This window comes from Apus apus, chromosome Z (assembly GCF_020740795.1).
Source record: "Apus apus isolate bApuApu2 chromosome Z, bApuApu2.pri.cur, whole genome shotgun sequence".
Lineage (NCBI taxonomy): Eukaryota > Metazoa > Chordata > Aves > Apodiformes > Apodidae > Apus > Apus apus.
The window spans coordinates 37,051,852-37,076,791 of NC_067312.1; the positions used below are offsets into that span (position 1 = coordinate 37,051,852).

At 37.8% G+C, this 24,940-nt stretch overlaps 1 protein-coding gene across 2 annotated transcripts in view; it reads right to left on the reverse strand.

The window, feature by feature from the left end:
• The window catches only part of PCSK5 (proprotein convertase subtilisin/kexin type 5), a 250,386-nt gene that overhangs the window by 42,536 nt on the left and 182,910 nt on the right, over nt 1–24,940 (reverse strand). Inside the window, exons 15-21 of one of the 2 annotated variants that reach the window (XM_051643618.1) lie at nt 24,471–24,573; nt 23,700–23,893; nt 22,221–22,305; nt 19,946–20,043; nt 19,244–19,373; nt 18,063–18,178; nt 2,849–2,951 (exon numbers count right to left, since the gene is read on the reverse strand). In XM_051643618.1, coding sequence (XP_051499578.1) covers nt 2,849–2,951; nt 18,063–18,178; nt 19,244–19,373; nt 19,946–20,043; nt 22,221–22,305; nt 23,700–23,893; nt 24,471–24,573 — 829 coding nt within the window. Of the gene's footprint in view, nt 1–2,848; nt 2,952–14,011; nt 16,264–18,062; nt 18,179–19,243; nt 19,374–19,945; nt 20,044–22,220; nt 22,306–23,699; nt 23,894–24,470; nt 24,574–24,940 lie in introns of those variants that run through there. The other variant, XM_051643617.1, reaches the window with a different exon arrangement.

The following is a 24,940-nucleotide window of genomic DNA, read 5'->3' on the forward strand; positions in this document are numbered from 1 at the left end:
GTACATGAAATGAAATGTATCTGAATGTTGGCCTTTAGGAGCTGTATTTTTAGCCTTGCATATCTGCATGCACTTAGGAGTTTTGCCCTAAGTCTTCTCCTTTTGCTGGGTAATGAATTATTTGCTACAGAAACATTTTATATTATGAAAATTTCTGGTCCAGTTTTCACTGCTACTTAATGTCTACTGCTTTTAATCTTTTTGGAAGAAAAGTAGAAAAGCATCAAAACAGATACAGCTATTAAAAAATATAAAACAAGTTGGCTAGAATATGACAGTGTTTTCAGTATCAAGAAAACATGAGAAGAAAGACTAATCTTCCACACAACTACTTTGACCAGTTTGGTATTGTAGGACTTCAGTCACAATTTCTACAGAAGCTGAGCACCATTCAGGATCTTAGTACAGAATTTGAGACTGCCAGCTTGTCTGTACACCTAGGAAGCAGTAGGCTTTCCAAAACATTAAGATAGTGCATGTTTCCTTGGAGCCAGCAAATGGCATTACAGAATGTCTGCAATATGCCTTCATAAATTTGAGCTGGTATGGTCATTGTCAGATTTATTCTGAAAGAAGATGAGAAAAATATCGTCAAAGTTTAAAACCAATTTTGTCAAATAGTCTTTGATGCCATTTAAAATAGTAACAAAAAAAAGGTTAAAAAAAAATTATTGGAAAAGTCTAGGCCTAAGAAGTGTGAAGATGGAAGAACAGGCTGTTGTGCAAACAGCCTTCCTGAAGTTCACACAACAAAGAAAACTTAGGAATTGATTAAAAAGGCTTCTGAGGCTGAAGGCAGGCTGCTGAGGTGAAATAGGGGTAAGCTTGCATGGGTAGATAAAGCGTTCAGCAAAGATGTATCTCTGCTGTGGAGTCTGGCAGTAAGATAATCCTGTGATGACTAGCTCACAGAGCAGTACCTGCATGTTTAAGGCCTTTATTCAGCTCTTCATGGGGACTGCAGACTCCTCTGGCTGGTTTCTGTGCAAATGCAAAATTACTGTGACAGAACTACTGGATGCAGGTGGGCTGTGCTTATATGCAAATATTACAGTGTTCTACTACATGTGCTGGCTGTAATGTATCCATCCTTACAAACAACTCACACAGTGGTAAAGTACCTTTTTAGTACTTTTTGTTATGTTTCCCCTAGCGGAGGACAACAGCAGGTCAGATCTTGTCACTAATATTTATAGCTCAAACTGTAAACAGATGGGTAAAGAATGTTCTGAAAATCATCTTGGCCATATGCAAAACTGCAATTCAATTTTTTTTTTTTTTTTTAAAGGTAATAACATTTTGAGTTGTCAAAAAAGAGGATTATCTGACAGTGACTTTATTATTAAATGAGGTGACATCTACTGCTAAGCTTACACAAAGAACAGAGATTATTTAGAATTTTCATTTTCATGTTACTTTTCAGTAATCCCAACCCCCACGTTTTTTCATCCTTTTTGAGGAGGAAAAGTGTTCTCCTGCAGGAAAGCAGGACTGCTGAATTTTAGTCTGTATTATTTAATAGCTACTCATTACTGTTTTCAATAGACACCATCTGAAGCTCTCAAAAGTGACAGGATTTACAATTCTGTTTCAATTAAATGGGTCTATTTTGGGTACATAACAAATAGTGTCCATCGGAAAGATTTATTCTTTGGCCTCTGGTGATTTTTTTCTTTATTTTTTTTACTATTAGCTGTCCTAATACGAGTTTTTCTAATAACTTTGTGCAGAAGAGGCGCCAAAAGGTTTTGGAAATGTTAGATACCAAAATAGAAATCTGTTACAGGATTTTTCATGGGAGAGTCAGCAGCACCCTTCCAGAAGGTCACAGAGACCTAACTACTGCAAACACCTAGGTCATTTTGCCTTATGGTGTTGCTTTGTACCTTCTTCGTTTTGCAAATATCTCTGTACAAAACTCACAAAATAGGTTACAAGGAAACACAGACAATATAATTTAAATGAAACTGTGAATTGGAGAAATTCTGTCCACAGTCCAAAATTCTGCCCAGGCTTTCAATGCTAATGCCATTTCTGATGTAATACACCTTCAATTAATCCTGTTGCCTCAGCTGTGAATTTGGGCTCCATTGGCCCTGGTGTGTCTTCTATTGGCACAGTCCTATCATAGGTATTTCCACAGTAAAAAAGCAGGATTGTCTGGGGATTTTTTTTTAATGTAACTATTTCTGATTCTGATTTCATACCAGTGTAAATATCAGCTGGTTACAATGCAATCCAATGCAACAAAGCCAGAGCTATCTGTGTGAGGATAACAGTGTTGGTAGGACATGAATTTAAAGCCAGTAGGTTACTGAATTAGGTGCAAGATGACCTGAATGTAAGAGTCTGATCTGCAATATCCTGTTGTAAAGCTTCTTTATAGTTCCGTTCACTCCTCATTGTTGGTTAGAAAAACCAGTCTGACTTAAAATGCTTGTTAGGGGACAATGTTTAGGTGCTACGAATATCTCTAAAATTGCCAGTGTCAGTGTCCATATTCATGCCTTGTGCCAAACTCTGTAGCTTTGTACAACTTCAGATGCTCTAGACTCTTGGAAATTTGTCACTGTTGTGATTCTGGCTTTTATGACTTTGAAAGGATGACAACGCAAGAAAATTCTGCATGTTAAAGGAAGTTTTACTTTTTCTGTAGAAATAATCTGGCTAAACATCAACCACCTGTGCACTCAACTGTCTTGTTTTCTCACTTGCTCTGGTTTTGTTTGCCCTAGTCATTGCTCGCTTCTTCACTCAACTGTGCAAGCTAGTGCTAAAGACCATACAGCCAATTTTCCATGATGATGATGAGAGATCTTTGGGCTGCACTGTGCTAGGAGACAATTACCTTGTGAGTGGGCAGCTGATACACTTGTCCAGCTCAGGTCCAATGCAGTTCTGACAGGATGCTTCGCACAATTGACATTCTTGGGAATCATCAAGATATTCCCCTGGTAGAAAAAAAAAATAAATTATTTCAGATAAGTACCTCACATTAAAACAAACCGTGCACTGAGCCAGGTTTGAAAATACAATGAGTAAAAAGAATTAGATCTGTTTTGTATTATGGAAATGAGCATGTTTCCTGTGGTATCAAGAAAACAAGTACTGGCTTCCTTAGGGGACTGAGATGCTCAGAATTAGGAGTTTCTAGTCCTTATTTATGTTCTTACTTTTATTTTTCCAAGTGTATTTGACAGAGAGTGATTATTGGGTTAATGATATTTCCTTGGCATCAGTCGAAGTATGGGACTTTTTAGGACTCTCCTTGCAGAGTTACATCAAAATCGGTGCTACCTAGGAGTTTTCATTACTTAATGTCCTTGGTGCAGCTGCAGCATGTACCTCATGGCAAGCTGCAGCACAAAGACTGTGTGCTTATGGGCGTGGGCCATGTTATGGGAGGAAAAGAATTTAAGTAAGCTTCCATTAGTCAGAGACATGTTAGCGCTTCTCAAAACTGTAGCTATAGCATCTTTCGTCCAGCTCCCAAGACACTTAAGCTTCACTTCAGTAACTGGAAAGGCCATGGAGCAAATCCTCCTGGGGACAGTCACATGTCAATTGAAGCCTGTGACTGGGAAAAGCCAACGTGGATTTATCAGGGGCAAATTGTGCTTGACAGACCTGATCACATTCTACAACAAAGTGACCCACTCAGTTGATGCAGGGTGAGAGGTGGACATTGTCTACGTGGACTTCTCCAAGGCTTTTGATACAGTCCCCCACAGCCTCCTCCTGGAGAAAATGACTCATTAAGGCCTGGACAAGTGGTCTGTGCAGTGGGTGGAGAGACAGCTGACAGACCATACCCAGAGGGTGATAGTTCCTTCTCAAACTGGTAACCAGTCACAAGTGAGGTCCTCCAGTAACCCTCCAGAATTACTGAGACAGGCTGGAGGAGTGGGCTGACTGAAGCCTTATGAAGTTCAATGGAGAGAAGTGTAAGGTCTTGCACCTGGGAACACATAACCCAGAAGTGCAGTTCAGACTGGGATCCACCTTACTGGAGAACAGTCCTGTGGAAAGGGACCTGGGGGTCTTGGTGGATAACAGGTTGAACATGAGTGAGCAGTGTGCTGCAGGGGCAAAGAAAGCCAACAGCATGCTGGGCTGAATCAACAAGGGCATCACCAGCAGAGATAAAGAAGTAATTACCCCGCTCTACTCGGTGCCTGTCAGACCACACCTGGAATATTGTGTCCAGTTTTGGTCCCTGCTCTACAAGAAGGATGCAGACAGGCTGGAGCAGGTCCAGAGAAGGACCACAAGGATGATCAGAGGACTGGAGGTCCTGCCGTATGGGGAGAGGCTGGGAAAACTGCGTTTGTTCAGCCTTGAGGAAAGAAGGATTTGGGAAGACCTTATTACCATGTTCCAGTACTTAAAGGGTGGCTACCATGAAGATGGAGACTCCCTGTTTACAAGGAGTCACATGGAAAAGACAAGGGGTAACGGGTACAAGTTCTGGGGAAATTCTGATTGGACACAAGAGGTAAATTTTTCACCATGAGGACAGTAAAAAATTGGAATAGTCTCCCAAGGAAGTGGTAGATTCCCCCACATTGGACAGTTTTAAGTCTCAGCTTGACAGGGTGCTGAGCCATCTCATATCAACTATAGCAGTACCTAGAGAGGTTGGGCCAGATGATCCTTGAGGTCCCTTCCAACCTGGCGTTCTGTGATTTTATGATAAATTACCTAGCCTGAATGAAAATTTGGTGCCAAAATGCCGGTTTGGATTTGAAAAATATTTTTAATTGTATTAATTGTTGCCTTCAAAATGAGAAAAAGATATAAACACAGATCATTAATACGCTAGTGCTACTATAGCACAGAAGTGCAAAGTTTGCCTCTTTATTTGCTAAATATTAATTAATATCAAGCTGTAAGCTCGATAATTTTCAGAGCAGAGATATTAAGTCAGTCAGTAGCATGAATACTGTATCTGTTTAACATCATGCGGGGACAATAAATCAGTTTATCAAGCAGTTTCATAAAGCTCAAGACTGGTTCTTTTATATCAGTTCATTATGCAAAAAATAATACTAACTGAATCTATATATTTGAGGGAATTGGCTTTTCCTTTATTCTTAAGTAATGGAAGAGGTTGGACAGAAAATTCTATGTAATACATAAACCCTGCAGTTTCTATGGATACTTCAATATGGAGAAACTCTTTCCACTTGCATAGCTGCTGGGACATCCAGATTTGGCAAATGCAGTGAACCTTAGGAGTCAAAATACAAATGCGGAATGAGTTGGTTTTGGCTTTCAGTTGCAGAGCTCCTTACACTGGGAGAGCAAAGGTGCTGTAGCAGCAACTGTTGCTACAAGTTTATATGGAGGAAAGAAACATTTCGTAAAACACTGCAAATTATGTTCTCTGTCCCTTGGGTTTTCTACTTCTGTGCTAACAGATTTTATAATAGTTGAAGGCTTTGGTATGAGATACAAACTATGATAGTACTTATAATGTTTAAGGGGATGGGAACAGTATTGCTATAAAGCCATACCAATCAGAACATCTAGCCAGCTGTGGGTGAAAGCTGGGACACCCAAAATGTAAGTAAACACAAAATTTTCATTCTGTAAAGGTTTGTGTACCTCCTGAAGAAAGGAAAGAGGTAAAAGACAAGCCAAAATTCATGACAGAGCTACATAGAAGATTAAAACAATGCTCTGCAGAGGCTGCTGTGGGGTCACTGCTAACTGGGAAAAAACATCCAGAACTGAGAGCAAATGAACATTCTCTCAATGAGATTGGGAAACAGAAATCTTGATATGCATAAACATAACACATTTTTATAGTTCTCATTATCCAATTAAAATTTTATATATATATATATATATAAATGTATTTATGTAATCCCTCACATGCCCACATAGGCCAGACCTTGAGTTGCCTAAATCAACATAATTCCATGGAAATGGTGTAGTTTTCTGAATTGCAACAGTGTTATCTTCTTTGTTAGATTACTTTCTAGAGGACTAATGATAAAGATATAAATTGTACAGCTGTTAGACATAGAATTCAGCTAGATTCTAAATTTAACCAGGCATTACTGAGATAAAATGTTGTAGTGATGAATAACTATTACAATATACAGTATTTATCATTCTGATTTTCTACAAAAAATGTCTGTGGCCTGCTCTCCAGCAGATCATCCTGCCATTGAGAGATTTGCTTCATGTGGGCCTCTTGGCTCTTTCCAGTATGTATTCAGAGGACATAACATGGAAACCCATGATCACACATGCTTTATGAGATTTTAAATTTGATACCTACACATACACACACACACATACTTGTGTCATGCACAGCCAGGAAAAAATGCAGTATCTGGAAAGTTGTCTTATTGCAGGTCTGTTAGATCAGTGTTTTATACTACCAGCTTTGTATCACTAGGAAATCTGACAGGGTAATGCTACTAAATAATTGCTTCTCTGATGTTTGTTTGCGATACGTTAGAAAACCTTTTTGTTCCTCCAGTCCTTTATTTTATTTTCCCACCCTGCCTGTATGCTTATCCATAGAGCCTAAGCTACTAATCAATACATCTCAGCTAGGCCCATTCAAATCTTTCCCACATGGTAGAAGTGCTCAGTTTTAAAAGGTATTTGTTATTTCTCTGTTATGCTTTTCATTGTAAGTGCTGTGATTCATTTCAGCTGTGTTGGAATAGCGCCAAGACCAGTTTTCTGCTGACTTTATTGTCTGACTTGGAGCATTTTAAAGCATACATAAGAATGTGCAACAGAAAATACTTGCGTATTACTCTCTCTGAATTGCAAGTCACATATAGAACTGTAGATCTGTCACTAAATGTTAATACAATAATTTTTAGATGTTCAAAGAGTAAACACTGAAATGCAACTTTAAAGAAGATTTTCAAACTATTCCAGAGGGTAGTTTAACTGTTTGCCAGAGTTCCTTACGGGTGGTATAACTCATTACAAATCTTGCTAGATAAATACTGGTTATCAAAGACTCAACTGTTTCGCTTTTTTATGTCTTCTTCTGTCTTGAATTCTTTCGCCGTCTAACACATATAATGGGGAGCACTCTCAGCAGTATGTCTCAGCTATGCCTTCAATCAGGCAATGCTCATCAGTTACTTTGGATCACTCCATATTTAATCTTAATTAATTTACCTTGTTTAAAAACATTTGTCACCTTATTAAAAAAAAAATAATAATAACTGAGGCTATGTTAACAGACATCTCACAATGGGCAGATTTTAATGGATAGTATTTTGTGTTTCTAGTTAGAAATGTTGAATTCAACATCTGGGCCACATCAGGTTGCACACTGTGCTTTTCACTGCTTTCAAGAAACCTACACGTGGGCTGGGTTCCTATCAGTTGATATGATGCATTTCAAAATGAGGTAAGGACAGTTGCTAGCCATTAAGGAGGCAGAAAAACTAAGCTACAACAAGATAAACAACTTACTATGCAATAACAAACTATAACCTCTCTCCCTTGGTTCCCAGACTAGAGCACTGTATAGCTGCTGGTTAATTTTTATGGCTTTGCATAAGCAGTATTAAGGGTACAGTCTTTATCTTGTAACTAATGTTTGATTGATTACAGCTCCCTGAAAGAAATCTTATATTCATCTTGAAAATATTAGGACATGGAGATTATGGCATTTCCTTTCCCCCAAAATTTTAGGCACTCATACAAAATTGAACCTCTAGCTTTCAGTCTCCTGCTAATTATTCTTCTCCACTCAGTCATTTTACACAATAACCAAATTTCTGTGTCCCTGTTTGGATAGGCAGAAATGACAATAATATACTCTTCATGGGGAAACCTTTGGGGTGCTATGATTTGAGGTAATGACAGGGATTCAGGATTAAAAGTCTTTTTTTTCCAAAAGTGCTCTAGGCAGTGATGAACCAGAAGGCTGACATTAGGATGCTGGTTCTAAGGCACTGAAGCTCCCCCTTGTGCCACGGGACAAGGCAGAACCTTGAAGAAGGCCGAACATATCTTTCCTAAACGGCGGTGTGTGCAGCTGGGAGTGATACAATGATTTTAGGATGGAAAACTCTTTTGTTGCAGGATTAGCTGAAATCAGGTTAGCTTTAATCATGACAGGCAGGAGGGAGGCAACTTTATCCACTACACTATCATACACAACCCTCTACTCTTTTCCCTGCAGAATAACAATATTTACAGTAGCCAAAGATGCATTTTTTGCTGACTCAGAGGGATTTCCCCCCTTCTTTTTTTTGTGTGTTTCTTCTCTAATTTCTATATGGTATTTATACAATAGTTGTTAGAAACATACTGAAGAGCCAGAGCCCTCGGGGCAGTCAGCTGGCACAGACACACTCCAGAAATATGTTATTTTAAAAATCAAGTTTAAGCCTACATTTGTACCATTATCTGTAGCATTTTAAAAACCAACTTTAAAACTCTGTTTGTACTAACAAATGGATGTCTGGAAGTAAACACTGGCTGAGATCTTCTTGCCTGTGTAAGCACAAAGGTCAGAGTCTGGCAAGGTTTCTGCTGCTCACCCCAGGAGAAAGAGGGAAGGGGAATGGCGCAATCCTGGTCTATATTGTTAACATGTTGTTCTGCACACTTCTCACTTTTTGAAGGAGGGTGAAATACTATGGCACCTTCAAAGTTGTAGGCTGACAATGGAAAAAGTCTGTTTAACCTCTCTATTTCTGGAGCTTCCCAACTGGAAATCTTCCTGCCTGATCTTGTCAAGTTTCCTATTTTTTTGTGAATCTCAGTAACTGGAAATTTCCCAAACACCAGTGGAATGGAAACATTTGAATCTCCCTGAAAATTATCACATTGTGCTGATAGTACTGCTTTGAAAAAAAAAAAAAGGCAAAAAAAAAAAAAAGCAAAAAAAAAAAAAAAAGCTGACTGTATACGTTGAGTAAAGCTGGTGTTATTTGCACCTGGAGTACATTAGAGATAGGATCCTTCAATGCTGAAGAAAAACATGTCATACTCCAGAGGCAACCACAGCAGCATGGCATCGCGCTCCTATGCTGTGCAGCAAAGGGTGTGTAACTGGTATACACATAGCCTTCCCTGTCCACAGGGTTTCTGCAGTCTGACTTGGATAGACATACACCTGAAATGGGAAGAGCTGGGTGTCTCAGGGCAGTGTCATCCATCTTAAACAGAAAGACTTCTGCACAGAGTCTTTCTACTGGAGATCTCCAACTTTATCAGGGTGTGAACACAGATCTGCTGATAACGGAAAATTTCAGCAGGCAGATTACTGCCGGACCAGTATACAACAACATGGATTCATACTGTCAATCAAAAGCAACTTCTGTTTTATTTGCCAAGGTGAATACATATTAAAGCCTGAAAGAAATCTACCAAAAGGAACAAGTTTATCTCCTTGAAAGTAAGGAGCAGTCTGAATGAAGTCTTTTAATGAGAGGTAAAAAAGAGTAATTTTTATTCCTATTTGTAACTCTTCAGCCAATTTAATACCCTTACATTGGTAATTTCCCTTTGCTTAAAATCTCCCCTGGTTCCTCATCTCCACTCCAAGCACTTCAGGAATAGCCAAGGTAGTAACTTTTGATGATTACCCTGGAAAGCACAGCCCAGGATGTTTCCTTTAATGACCACATGTTCCATACTGAAGGTGCAGAGACAGGTAAGTGATACAGCTCTTTTAATTCACATAGAGCTGGAGAGAGGCTTTATGGCACTGTTTGGCCATGGGAGCTCGTCGAATACTCCTTTCAGTCCTGGGATTCAAAGTGTTCAGGCAGTCTGTGCTAGTGGCAGACTCAGCAAGAGCACCTTTTACACAACTTTGTTCAGTATGGTTTTGCTCTTGCAGTAAGAAAAGGGGCTATTTTATTTGGGAGTGAATATTTGAATTATTTCTGTCTTTTGATCCAGTGTTACTGCACAGAATAGTGCATTAGCGTGGTCACAAGCACCATGGTTGACAGCAATCTGAGCCATGGGGACTGGCAACCAGGTGCTAGACTTTCTTTCCAACCTACATCTCGAAGAACATATGCAGGCACCAGGAGGAGGTTACTGGACATGCCAAAGACAATTGTGAATAGAAAGATATGTATTATTATCTGAATTGTAACTAAATCACACCAGTTGTGGTGCAGGGAACAGTGTTATTATTGAGTTGACATGATGGAGTCCTTCATTCTCCTGGGGTAAGTAAATATTCACCTCTCTCAATACTCTAGCTTCTCCTGTCCCAGGATGATTGGAAAATGAGCACTTAATTAACTCATTGCACAACACCATAAAAAGAAGATGTTTGAGTTGTGACTGAGCAGCATTTTTTGCTTTGAAAAGTAATGTTGTTTTCCCAGAAGACTTTCAACAAATCCAACCCCCAAACCCTGAGAAACACTAATAAATAAATGAATGTACATGGGGCATTCTTCTAATCTGTACCTTGCCCATCTTTGGCAGCAAATGCATAAGCTGGACATAAAAAAACAAGTGGTGTGGCACTGAGAGGCTGCATTTGTTGCTTAGTGGAAGTATTTTTTTTAAGTCCTTAGAGCTGTCTCACCATAATATGCTTTCCTTTCATTACACTTCCCATGCTAGAAGTGAAAAATGGCTCTGTTTTTATGCAAGAAACATTGCTTTCTAATCCAGAAAGTAAGTCCTTCCAGGATCGTTTCAGTCACAGGCTATTCAAATGCAATTCTTTGGTGGTGTCTGCTATCCTTGCATAGCAGGTGAACATGACTGCAGCCTCTCTGACTTTATCCTGAGGATTTCAGAACAGTTTACCTAGTGAGACTCTGTCACTGTGCTCTGAGACTTCACAAAGATGTCCCAGGATTTCAACAGATCTGAATCTTATTTGTTGATCACTGTGGAACCAATGGTGGAAATGCAAGTGTTCATTGTACTTCCATTGTTCAGATGCAATCCAAAGGTTCAGAGCCTTAGTTTGTTCTCAAGGACACTGCGTTGCTACCCGTGACACTTTAGTACTTGCTAATGAGAAGGATTTAAGCCCCCATGCATTTCATGATGTGGTAAAAAAAAAAATAAAATCAGATAATAAATTTCATCAAAAAATGAAATCTCTTAAGATAGTTTAAGTAAGACAAAGAAATAAAATTTATGCCAAACAGAAATCAGTTTTTCCCTGCTAAACAAAATGCTCATAAAATATATTTTTAACTTTTTTGTTTTTAATACATTTAAACTGCATATTCTGAACTAATTCATGCAAGTTGATGTTGGTGTCAGTTTTCTTTTTGATGAAAACTTGCCTAAGACTTTTCTCTGTATCATGTAAAACTTTTTAAATGCTTGCTTTAAATATTTTGCACAAACATCTAATGGCAAACCTTTTCTTCATTCTTTCTGTAGCAATGACATGACAATGGCATATCCACTATAAATGTAAGGCATGGTAATGGCTCACCAACAAGTTATTGTTCACCAAGTTGCACTGAAAATTGAAAGCTTTGACTCCTACAAGCAGTCACTTAAATGTCTTTACAGGAATCTTGAATTTATAACAGGCCTTCTTACAGTAATTCACATCATTAAATAATTTCATTAAAATGTAGCAGATAGTTACCTAAAATGGCCACTCATACAGATAATGCTCATTTTAGTTGTCATGTGGCTATTAAGAGGATTAATTTGGTCATGACCAGCTGCAAGTTGTATTTAGTGATGGGTGAAACTGCTGTATTCAGCTCTAACATCTCTGTATATAGATTTACTCATCTTCAAGGCTCATATTGTCATACCTTCTATCATTACCTGACAACATGGAACAAGCAGCAGTCCTGCTATTACTCAATATATTTGATAGCAGGCATATTGGAAAGTTGCAATCTCAATAGTGACTGCGGTAGTTTGTAAGGGAAAATCTTTATTAAAAAACAGTGTTTTCCACAGAGGGGAAGTTTGCAAAGCCTCCCCAGAAAGAGGTAGGATGTGCCAGTGGAGACTGGTGTGCACAGGGCCTAAGCCGAGAGCCACAGGAGATACAGGTCAGAAATATAAGATTTCCACTGACATATGCTGGCAGGTATCTGATTTGCTGATCCTGCAAAACTGGTGTGTGGCTGAAGTGGAGAGCTGCAGCTAGAAAGGGAGTAAGGCTGCAACCCCACTGCACAAAAGGAAACATTTCTTCTGTTGTAAAATCATGCCCTCACACAGCAGGCTTCTGCAGGATGTTCTGCAGATCTAGGACATCCTAAAGTTTTTTTCTGTTTAAAAATAGTGTTAGCAAATGTACCGGAGAGGAGATGAGAGAGCTGGACCAAAGCTGTCTTTGTCTTTGAGACTTTTAGTCAAGAAGAGGTCTAGTTTGGTGCATTTAAATTAAGGATTGGGTAAGGATTCTCCTAATCAGACATGAACTGGCAAATACTTTTCCATGGAAGTGACATGTCTTAACTAGAAGAGTATCTTTAATTAGTCATTGCTTTTTGACTTGTGATACAAATAAGGCAGGAGTCAATCACTAGATTTGGATTGATGCCATTCACAGTCCTTTCAGATATGGAGAAAAGTATCATTTTGCTCATGCTTAGCAGTTTTTGATCTTCCTAGGATGGCCCACATCTGTTCTGCATGCCAAAACCACAAAGTCAAATACTGAACAGTCCAAACCACTGAACCACTGAACCAGAGAGGAAGGACTGATCACCCAAGAAAACTCAGCAGCTGGGAACAAACTAGCTTCTTTCATTTGCAGTCCTGTTGCTGCAGTGATCCCCTTGTACAAGGACTAACTACAGTACCACTTATGAATTCTGCTTGCACCTGGCCACTGCTATTATGGCATCACATATAAAAATTACCAAAAAGTCTCTGCTGGCACCAGGAAGTACTGGTTTTCAGACTAAAACTCAGTTCTGTGTTTCCTCATTTGTGAGAACTGACAGCTCAGCATTTACAGATATGGTCTCTAGAGAAACCTTCTTTGGCCAGAGCTATAACAAGATTATTATCACTCTCCATACATTTCCTATCCAAAGAAGATGAAATCTTGACAATATAGGACACTACAATTGATTGAATTTCTCATGACAGTTTGAAGATGAAGCTGGGGTGGTGGCTGAAAGAAGCTGCTCTTCCTACAGTATTGAAGTATGGGTTAGGCTGACCTTTTGTTCCAGGTGTGACCTTAGCAAACTACTGCTAAGACTGTGTCATGCCACATATGCTTTCTCTCAAAGGACTGACAAAGGCAACTGTGAGAATGATGACCTAACTCCTCATTGGAAAACCAAATTGGTGACAATGAAATGTTTAAGGCTGAAAAGTGGGTGGTTTTTTTTGTTCCCCCCCCCCCCCCCCCCCCCCGGAAATTCTTTACATGTACTCGGTGGATGTGCTTAAAACGTTACCTGAAGACATGACTTCTTGGATAAGTGGCTGCTTGGATATCTAAGTGGGAAATGAACGAGAGCATCAGCTAATGTTGATGGAGGATCTCACCATGCAGGGGTCAGAAGAGTCGACATGGAGCCTTTTTGATCTACTGGCAAGGACAGACAGCCTGCTGTTCCCAAGTGGCAGTCTGGGTTTGTGGTCTGAAGTGTACTGGATATGAGTGCTGGCATGTGAACAGACATCAATATCTCATGGTGCAAATGGGCATGTATGACTGCAAAGATGAAACCTTCCTCCTAAACTGTCTGAGCTGATAGGTAGTTATGCCTTTCTCTTTTTAATCCTAAACAGACAAGAGATCATACTCATCTTGAACTCTTGTGGGCCAGAGGAAATGAACACTGTTACCAACTGGCGTTCAAACATGGCTGTACTGCTACTACACATAAGGTAGTTTCCATGGAAACCAGTCATAAACTCCATCACTTCAAACAAACAAACAAAAAGAATCTGCAATAAAATTATATACCCTTATCCTCCCAAATTGCTTCAATGGGTTGTGTGTGGCACCTAAGGGCTCTGCACCATAAAGCTACCTGTTCCCTTCAACAAAGATATTTTACATATACATTATCAACATGTTTTTCCAGACAAAAAGAACAGGAATTTAGGTTAATTTAATAGAAAAAATAAAATATGGAATAACATTGATTTTGGCCAATATCAGTTACAACAGAACTACCCTATTTTACAAATAACAACTGAACATTTTACACATGTACAGTATTTTTTCATTAAAAATGAATTTGGATATAACAATGTGTCAGTTTTTTTAAAGAAAACAAAGATATTAATTTCTTCTCTGTAATAGTGTTAGAGACATTTGTAAGTATCCAAACAAATTCTTTACAATCCATTACATAATTAAATCTCAATTATGAATATATATTTATATATAATATATAATATTAACTTAAACTTTGAAAGAATTATGTTCTAGTTAAACATGTTAAACTGAGAAATGAGGCAGCAACAGACTAGTAGTTAAACTAGCACAAATCGAATTCTTTTAAACTTGAATGTTTATCAGGAAATTTGTAATGGGCACCAAAGGAGCTTTTCTGGCCCCTGTCACACCGCACCAGATTGTAGTGGTTTATCTGCTCTCTGCTAAAGGTGGCACATTACCTCTATGTTTATACCCATTCATTTGTAACACTTACACAGCCATTTTTGATCCTCTTTATTTTCTAACATTACATGCTTAAATCTCTGCAATCCATTTTCTATTTGTGTGTCCTCGAAAGATAACTGAGAAAGACACTTTATAGTTTTAAGTATTATCCCCTGAAAACAGTTATCTTTTAAGTCAATTTTTCTGTTTTCTGCTAAAATACTGTCTTTTGAACAGTATGCTAAGTCATGATAATGAAGATATATTAAACAGAAATTTGTACTGGTATTAGTGTGCCTGGGTAAAAAGAGAAAGCCAAGGGCTACTTCTCTCACTATCCAGGATGGTTTCATAGTGAGGTAATTAGATTTGCCTCAGCAGGACTATTCCTGCTGAAATTTCTATTGTGAGCAGTTAAAAGCAGATTCAGGCCCATGATGACACAACTGTTACACCAAAAGAAACATTGATTTATTGCCCTATATGTAATTATTCCTGGAGATGTATTTGGCACAATTATAAATCCAGTCCTGTAAACACATCCTGTCGTATATAGTCACACTGGCATTTACATATGGGCACTATGAAATAGCTCCATATATCTGTATGATAATATCCCCTTTTTTAAGAACGTTATAAGACAACAATAATTTATGAATACTTCTTACATGTTAGCAATGTTTTCTGACTTCCGAGCGTATACATTACTCAAGCTTATGCAAAACAAGAGAAGTAGTATCTTTTGAATTTGTTCACCACAGGAACAATGTTTTTTTAAAGTTTATTTGAAATAGCTTTGACAATTTAAAAAAATAAAATAAAAATCCTAGCATATCTGTTAATAAGCTAGCTGTCTAAAAATGAAATCTAGTAAGACCAAAAGCACATTTTGGGCAAACATATATACATACTGCATGTGATACAAAAAACAGCACACAGCAGAGGAAGTAAGAAAGAAATGTGTGCAGAAACGTTCACTTTTCTTTTTTTAAATACTGTTACAAAAGGGGTGGAACTTAGTCCTGCACCTAATGATGTTTCTGATCCCCTCAGGAACTCAAGTTCCCCCTGTCAATACACATATCACAAAAAAGACTAATGCAAATATTTTTGTATTGTTTAGTTTTAATCCATGTAAACTTTCGTTGTATTCTTCAAAACTCTTTAAACATCTTGAAGGGGAAAGAAGCAGGGAAAGAAAGGGGAGAAAAAGGACCTTCAAAAAATAGGAATAATCCTAAGGTTGACAGGAAATCAAATAATGAGTTAGATGTTAATTTTGGCATCAAATGCTTTGGTCACACAATACTGACTCTGTGATCCTGGATGCTCAGCTCTAAACACCCAGTTATGAAAGGTAGGCGTGTTGTAGTTTTTCCATTTAAGTTCCAACAAACAGTTCACCATCTCCCCAGACAAAGAGGGGGGAGAGAGAGAGGTGGCTTTTTTTTTTTTCTTTTCTTTGTTGTGTTTTTTTTATTAGTTTGTTTTCGTTTGTTTGGTTGTTTTTTTTTTTGTTTTTGCTTTTGTGTTTTGTTTTTTTTTTTCCTTTTTCCTTTTTCAATAGTACGGATTAATCTATAAGTCTACAGGATCAGGAGGACACTGGGAGATGTCAGTTCACCCCTTATGCGTACATGTTCTGCAACACAATTGCTGAAGCACTTTCCGCTGGCAGAGATTGTTCTTTTTCACCAGCATACAGAATCCTCCCTCGGCCCAGGACTCTTCCGTGGCTTCCGAAGGGCAGCAGCAAGAGAAGGAGGGGAGGTTGAAGGTTTGGAGAGCATGGCGTGTACAATGGAGGAAGGTTTAATTGGTCAGACAGGCAGATTTGGTTGAAGAGACCATTCAGGAGCAGGCAGCAAGTAGGAAATTTGGTCCATCAGAAGGAATTTCAGTCAACAGCATTTTAATTATTATTATTATTATTTTTTTTTTTTCAGGAAGAGATATTGTGTGGTCCGACAGGGAATTATTTGTATCCATTTGTGAAAAGGAAAAAAAGATTAGAAAGAGAATAATTAGAAAACAGTGATATTTACAGCAAAGGATTTTGTTCTCAATTTTTATGAATCAAAAGAATAAAATGGACAAACCACAGAAAAAGAATAACACATTCCCAACAGAAACACAAATCCTATAGAGTGAGTTTGACTAGTAACCCGTGCTTGATTGTCAGATAATGAAATGAGACCTTCTATACTTTTTAAACTAACAGGAAAAAAACACCTTTGGGACTTTTCTTGGCTACCCTAGAGTGTCGAGAATGCGTGCTTTGTGGTGGGATCCAATATGATGCACTGCAGCTGCCTGAATGTGCACACATTGATATGTCGCCCTTTCATGGCAGCTGCACTTGGGATAATGGGGATGCAGTACTGGGATGGGGTGTCCTCTGTCTTGGGCAACTGTATCTGATCAAAGTTACATGTTCACAAATCAAGACAGATTTATCCAACCATACTAAAGACCAAGCTGGAATGTAAAATGTTTGCATTGCAGAATCCAACTGCAAAAACCATACTAAGACTGCAGTTACTCAAAATTCTTAGCAGTCCACTTACTGTTCATTTGTCCATCTATATCTGACCTTGATTTGTTCCAGATTACAATGACACTTCTAACGTTCTGATGTGAAAAGGTCTCATAAATACTTCACCTGTACCTCTAATGTAACTTTAGGATGGACAGGATACTTTTAACTTCCACCCCCACTTTTTTTTTTTTTTTTTTTTTAAGATGTTGGTAAAAATTCTACTAAATCCAGTGAAAATGAGTTGGATCCAACAGTAATTGTTAGCTTTTTATACACCTGATGTCAGGTATCTTCCACATAGCTTAAAACTGGGCTTTGTTCTGGTATGATTTTCCTGTTGGTCTATACTTGTTGGACTGTACCTACAAGTGATTAACATAATAACAGTTTTAGGGAAGCACAATGCTATCTAAGCATCTCTGTAATTGTGACATGAGAAAGGAATTAATATTAGTGAATAATTATGCCAATCATATTCAACAAGAATGCTATCTTAGTTGCCACAGAAAACCTGGAGGAAGTTCAAATCTCCACCACAAATTGGGTGCCCTCTATTTCAGAATTCTTTTGTTCTCATTACCCTTTCACATAATTAATCCAATACTCCAGGTACTTAAAATCCATTTTACTTACCAGCATTTTCACAGTTTAGAGTGGTAAAATAGGTAAATGTGATTATATTGATAGTACACTAGAGTCTTCATCTAAAAATCTTTTGAGAGCAATGACTTTCGAAAAACAACTAAGGAATGAAAAATATGTTGTTGGCAGTGGGGAAACTATTTTAGGAAAATTCAGATAAAGTGGATGTGACTAATGGTGTTAATACATGCAAATGTAGTTTATTCCTTTCATAAACCTGAAAAAATTACGAAGTAATGTAGGCCACAAATGATGAGTGTAACAAAACTAAACAAACAGACTATACCAACCCAATACATGTAAAAGAAGAAACTAGCAGTAGTAAAACTAATTTTTCCAGAGAACTGCACTCACCATCCTTGCAGACTGTTCCTACTACACAAACACCAGTGTCTAGGTTATAGCCACTTGGACAGCTCGTACAGTTTCTGTCTCCTTGGCCACTGCAATCCAAACAGCTGGCATCACATCTGGAACACAATGGCAGGAGTTGTTCTTCAGGCCTCACCAAATACAACAGTTTCTCAAAGACCTTTTCTGAATTGCAAAGGGCTTGTTTGCTGTTTCTAGAGATATCAGTTGCTATATTAATATTAATGTTAATGCTAATATTAGTATTAATATTAACAACAAACAACTTCCTCTGCAACACAGACCTGCTTCTTTCCTCCAACCAGTTCCTATTCACTGTATTTTATTAGGTGCATTACTGTAGTAACTATGCAGAAGTAATCAACAAAAGTACTAAGATGATTGTGTGCACATGGGCTAGCAAGGCATGAGTCAAAGCCACAAGACAGAAAAGACTGACCTGCTGCCCAGTCCTTTCATCACCCTTCTGGCTCTGTCCCATTTTCATTTTGTATCGATTATTTTTTTTCGTGTGTGTGTGTGTGTGTAAAACCGTAACATTTGGTGATTTCCTTACTGCCCTGAAATCAAAGTGAGTCCCTAATTAATGATTCCACATGGCAATGAATGGCATTTGTTTAACAAAGGATGGGACAGAAAAAAATGTCCCTTCCTTGCACGGCACAGCCTTGTTTGAGATTTATCCACCCATTTGTACACTAAGTCAGGTGAACTATTCTGGACAGCAGTCTAGTAATACACTTGTGCCATGTTTGTGAATATGCAGCCGAAAAACTCTTACTGTCCTTCTGAACTGCAATAAAGTTGCAATAAAAAAAACATAGTTTGCCTATTTTCGTTTGTTACTGAGAAATGCAAATCCTCTGACAGATCTGCAAATTTTATATTCTTTTGCATACCTGCTTAGATTCTCACTGCAGGCTCTTTTAACATGGACAGACTTAGATGTACACGAAAAAAAACCCACTTTGAGAAGGCCTTTATTAATATAACTCAGATTAAAAAAACCAAAACTTTTCTCTTTGTTTGCTTGGTATGCAATGTATTTTTCTGTTCTTTGAAGTCAGCAGTGTTGAATGTTCTAATAAATATTATCTTTTTCAACAGAGTAATAACTAATATACTGCCAAACATTAGACACATAAATTAGCCACCGATGATACCTTTTGCAGCTTTTGTATCCACTTTCAGTAGAGTGATCAAGGTAATAACCACTACTACAGGACTGCACACATCTTCCATCTTCCATAAAATAACCCTGTGTACAGTTTATACAGGCGTCTACTCCAGCACCTTAAACCAGAAACAAAATATACTGCATTACTGGCAGCTTCCTCTTACTGCCCAACAGAAACCACCTCTAACTGTAGCAAAATCTTTTAATTTTAGAAACTATGTTTTACCTGCCTTACTTTCTTTCAAACAGGAACATCAAGCAATAAAAGTACATGGCTAGAATAGATAACATTATATAATTTCAGTATATCTTTTTCTGAAATGGCTGTTGGTAGTTTTAAAGCTCGCACAGAATCTACCAGTCTTTTCTCCATCCCAGAAAGAAAATGGAGGGCATTACTGAAATTCAGAACAATTTCTACTAAGAGGAGAAGAAAAAAAAAAAAAGGAAAGAAAGGAAAAAGAAAAAAAAAAAATAAAGTGTATGCACACTTTCAATTAGAAAACTTTGGTTTTCATGTTAGGTGAAAGAAGTCTGCTATAGTTCAATTATATTAAGGAACTATCAAGAGAATTAAGCTTTTACCTGTAAACAATCACTTTATACTGTAACTGTAACATAGTAGAATAAAATCAGAGCCAAAAACATACAGGAAAGGAAATGATGCAGATACTTGTCAGCACGGTACCTGCACATGTTGCACAGGAACGGTGACATGGTTCACATTCTCTACCATTATGGTATTTTCCTTCTTCACAGCGGATAGCACATTTAGTTCCATGCAAACTATTGAAAACAAGAAAAAAACACAGTGTTTGGGCAGATAACAGCAACAGAGGACAACAAGGTCATGCACAAACCAGTAGTTCTCTTTTAATAAAAGAGCAACATATATATTATGATCCACCATCTTACTTCATTGGTCATATTTTATAAATGTAGAAACTGCAATCACTTCAAGCAGGAGAGAAATGCAGTTTTGCCCACAGTGAAATACACAAGCTGTTTATAAACTAATTGTAAATACAACCAAGTAGTAGGGAGCAGGGAAAAAAACCTGAACAATGCCAAATAGTACTAAAAATTCGGGCACATAAAATGCAATTACCCACAAGGAATTTGGCACAGGGTCAGCACCACTGTATTAAAAAAATGCTAAGGGACTTGTTAACAAGATCTCATGCTTCTCTTTGAAAGACCAGCAGCATCTCCTGATACTATGCTAGAGAACAGATTAAGAATAGATTCACAGTGAAGGAAATCGACACCTCTTTCTGCAATATCGGTTTCCTTTGAAACCTCCTAACTGAATGGCTGTTCTGAGTGGCTGGGGAGATTTGTCAAGATTACAGCTGGAGGTATTCTGCCTGCAGGCAGTTTTGAGAGAGAGAACAAAACAGCAAGTAGAGGAAAAAGAAACAGCCTAAAGAGTCACATTTCCATGCTTCTCTCTAAGTAGCTTTTTATGCTTTCATGTCATAAGGTGCCTACAGCAGTGTTTGGGTTTTTTTAAAGCTAGGACTTCTCTGCCATGTTTGCCACTTTCTCTGGCACCTCAGATTTCATCTAATGTAACTCTTCTGCTAAAAATGCTTTTCAGTTCTAGGGATTACCACTCTGAGTGAGTGCTAACTCTGTTTTACAGATTGGATCCAGGAAAAGTTGTGTGGTGCTCAGCAACACTGGAAATTTTCAAAAGTGTATAAAGTTCTGGTTTAGAAAAAAAATAAATCAGCAATTCAAGAAACGTAAGAACCCCTACTTTCTTATTATTTTTCCCTAGTCACATATCTTAAAGTTCTTTATAAGGTACTTGGCATGATCATGTTTTTATGGATGGCTTTGGTCTCCTGACATATTTGCCCATTGTAGGAACTTCTAAACTGCTATTTTACAAATCTGATTTTGCAGATACACAGAAGGTCATGCTGAGTCTTAAATTCTCCAGAATCTTAACACGGACTGCAAATCTCAAGTATTTTAAATGGGAAGCATATTTCACAGAGAATGTAAACAGACCAGTGTTCTGATCAGATCTCATGCTTTCCTTCCCATTAGATTGCACTCCCTTTTCAAAAGGTAAATTTTAAAAGTAGAGATATTAATACTAAAAATTATGCAGGTACTTGGAAACTCTAGATGCAACATAAATATACAAAAATGAGAATTCCTTTACAAAATGTAAAGGAATCCAACTATTGATGTCCTAGAAGTAAACAACATTCAGCTTTTACTAACAGAAGAAAATCCACTTTGATGGAAGGTAAAAGCTTAGTGTTAAAACATTCACAGAACACTCATATGCTGCAAGAAGAAACCCTACAGATATTGAATACTGACTTCATATTTTTTGTGGCATAAAGCCAGCACACATTCCGTCATGAATTTTATAAGATTTTTGACCTTTGCTGCTAGGGTCAAAAGGTCATTAATTCATAAAAGAGCTTGAAATATGTACTGCTGCTTTGTAGATTTTACCTATCAATTACGAGAATTACTAAATTTTCCTGTGGAAAAAATACACCAAAAAAAAGTCTAATGGAATTGAGCCTGAGGTATTTGAGATAAGTGAATGACTGAATGCATGAAGAAATACAATAAAGATAAGAAAATAGTTTCTAACTATCACAGAAATGAATCAGAAAGTTTAATATGATTCATCAGCTCTACCTCTAAAATAATCCTTGACTGCCACACTGTAGATCAAAAAAGTGAAGAAGCCAGCTTTCCACATGCCTGTGGCTTTTATTTTACCTGAAATGATAGGTCTTCCAAAAATCCATTGTTAGCCAGACTGGCACATAGTAGAGCAAGAAAGTACTATATTACAAGCTAAACAGAGATGGAACATGTGAAATGAGGGCCACTCAAGGTTAAATAGCTGTCTGATTTCTTCATTGTGTATCCAAAGACCAGTAAGCTTCTTTAGGCATTGTGTTTAGTGACATCCATCATTTCCTTACCTCAGGCCATGTTTGCATTCTGTGCAGATTTGGAATTCAACACATGTCTTACAGTTTTCACTGCATTTTCGGCAAACAATCTTATCTACAAAGGAAAAAAACAACAACAACAACAAACAAACAAACAAACAAAAACAACAGAAAAAAAACCCCAAGCCCAGAAAACCTTGAACAGTTATATTTAATAAAACAAAATGGATATATTATCACACAACTTAGCACACTCTAGCTTGACCTCAGGAAGGGAAACATCAAGCTAGGCTAAAATAGTTAAGGTCTGCCTATCATTACCTTTTTATTTCAGGAATCAAATGGTTTAATCTATTTCTGTACATTTCACAGTTGTACCCTGAGACAAACATGCTTTGAGGTAATTAGAAGTATCTTCATAAACATTTTAAATCCACATTAACTGATTATAATATGGACTTAAATAATCTTTTCATCTAGCAGTGATATGCAGTAATGATTGCCATGTATTCCAGAAACTATCCTGCAATTTACCCCTTACACTTTCCATGGAAGCAGCCTGTCCCGTCTACCTGATTTGGTGCTTAAAGACACACCTGCATGAACAAGTGTATTCTTAAAGTCAACACATAAATTACTTAACACCTTCATTTTCATTCTAAGAGCTCCATATTTAAAAGAGATGTCTCACTCTCTTCAGACTTTTAAGATGCAGTGTCACATACTCTTCTGAGAAGAAAAAACTGATGTTCCATTTAATCCTAATTTTTCATCTATCTGTCTTAAATAGGTGGAAAGGAGTTTCCTTTATTGTAGTTCCCATACAGTGAAAAATGGAAGAATTAAAGTAATACCTGTTTTTCCTAATTCTCAAAATTGGTTAGGTACCTAGATGAAAAAAAGGATGTGTCTAAAGATAACTGAAGTCAATGCAGTTTTAAGTGCATGGGCAGTCTACTTGTCAATCACAGGAGAAAATGGAAGGCAGGGGTGTCACATGGCAGAGAATTGTTGCTCTTGGGTGATCACACCACTACATGTACTTTGGTCTGTCAGAAACGCTAATTGCAACCACTTTTTACATCCGAGAAGCCCATTTTTCTTAGAGCTCCACTTCAGTGGCCAGGGTCGATTCCTCAGCTCTCTCTTGTATGTGGTGCCATATTATTTGAATTTGTGGGAATGGGAAATGTCTCACATTAGAATCTGGGGGCTTTCTGGAGTAGCGATAGCCTGCTCTCTCCTGCAGTTTACCTGCTCTTGAGCTGCCCTCATTCTGTTACTGTTACTCTCTGCCACAACCAGAAAAAGTATCCTGCCACTACAAATGGTTTTTAAAATAAAGTAACATTTTTGAGGAGATTCCTGACAACACTTGGCAACAATTTAGTAAGAGGAACAGGATAAGAGATAGATGCATCAACATACACTTTTCTTGCTCGTAAGTATTTCAACAGCCTCCCCAGATGAAATTCTGTAGCCCACAATAAAGAAACAAGAAGTACTAACTCTTATCCAGGTAGAACCCATCAGGGCAGTTGGTAATACAGCTATTGGTTACTTCATTCAGGTAGTAGCCAGATTTACAGGTCATGCACTGGTCACTATGGCCTCCAACACAGGTTTCACAATTGGGTGAGCATTTTTTACAGCGTTTCTTGTCTGCATTGTAGTGACCAGGTGGGCAGGTCGAAACACAGATCCTGCAGACAGCAGAGAAGAGAAGGTAGAGTCATTAGTGAAGTAACCTGCCACCACACTCCTGGACCATGACTGCAAAGCAGAAGTATTTCTCAGCATTGCTATTTTTCAATGATCATATGTTTACTAAGATGTAATCGTCCAAAGCATTGCATCAAGCTGCTTCTTCTCTTCCTTTTCCCTGCAGCATATGCTATCTCACTGGCAAATGCCTCAGAAGACAGCCATACGCTAACATTTTTGATAATCTACATTTATTCCTGTCTTGTTCAAACTCAATCACAGATGCTGTAGTAGCTATCACAGTTATACCTATACATATACATATATATATGTATATATATTTCCTTTTCTTAAGGAAAAATAATCAAGAGATGAGGAAATAATCAGAGAAAGATGTCTGAAAGCTATACTTTAAACTCTGATTATCTAGGGTTGGTTTTCTTTCAACTCCTATGAAAATTTGTCAGATTCAGTGGAAAATGAATTATGTAGCGTGACTACAGCAAAGATGAAAGGAAGTTAAGGTATACACTAAGAAATCTATGAAGTAAAGATTTTTTATCATCTTGGGCATACCTTGTGTTGTTCTTAGATTTGTAGTAGTAGTGCAGACAGTCAGTACAATGATCTGGTCCTGGCCCATCACACCCTACTTTACTGCATTCTGCATTGCAGGGACCTGTAATAAAACCAGAATACATGGAGGGGGGAGGAATAAAACTTATCTTTTAGTACTTAGCATCCCTTAAACCACAGTATTTTAATGCAGAATACATTACTCTATTTTTCTGTTTGATTTGAATTCCAAATAGCAATTTGGCTTCACCAAAAAGGGAAGTTATTTAGTTTAGTTGTTTGAAGACCTTGCAAATCCTGGCCTCAGTATTCACTGACAGTGACTGACAATTTTAGAAAGTGTGGCATCCTCTACAGAATCTATCAAAGAGAAACTATTTCTGAGTCCAAACAGATGTCTTCCTAATGAGCAACAAATAATTCTGAATTTTATTCAGAAATGTGTAAAGGCTTCCGTAATTCATAAAGAA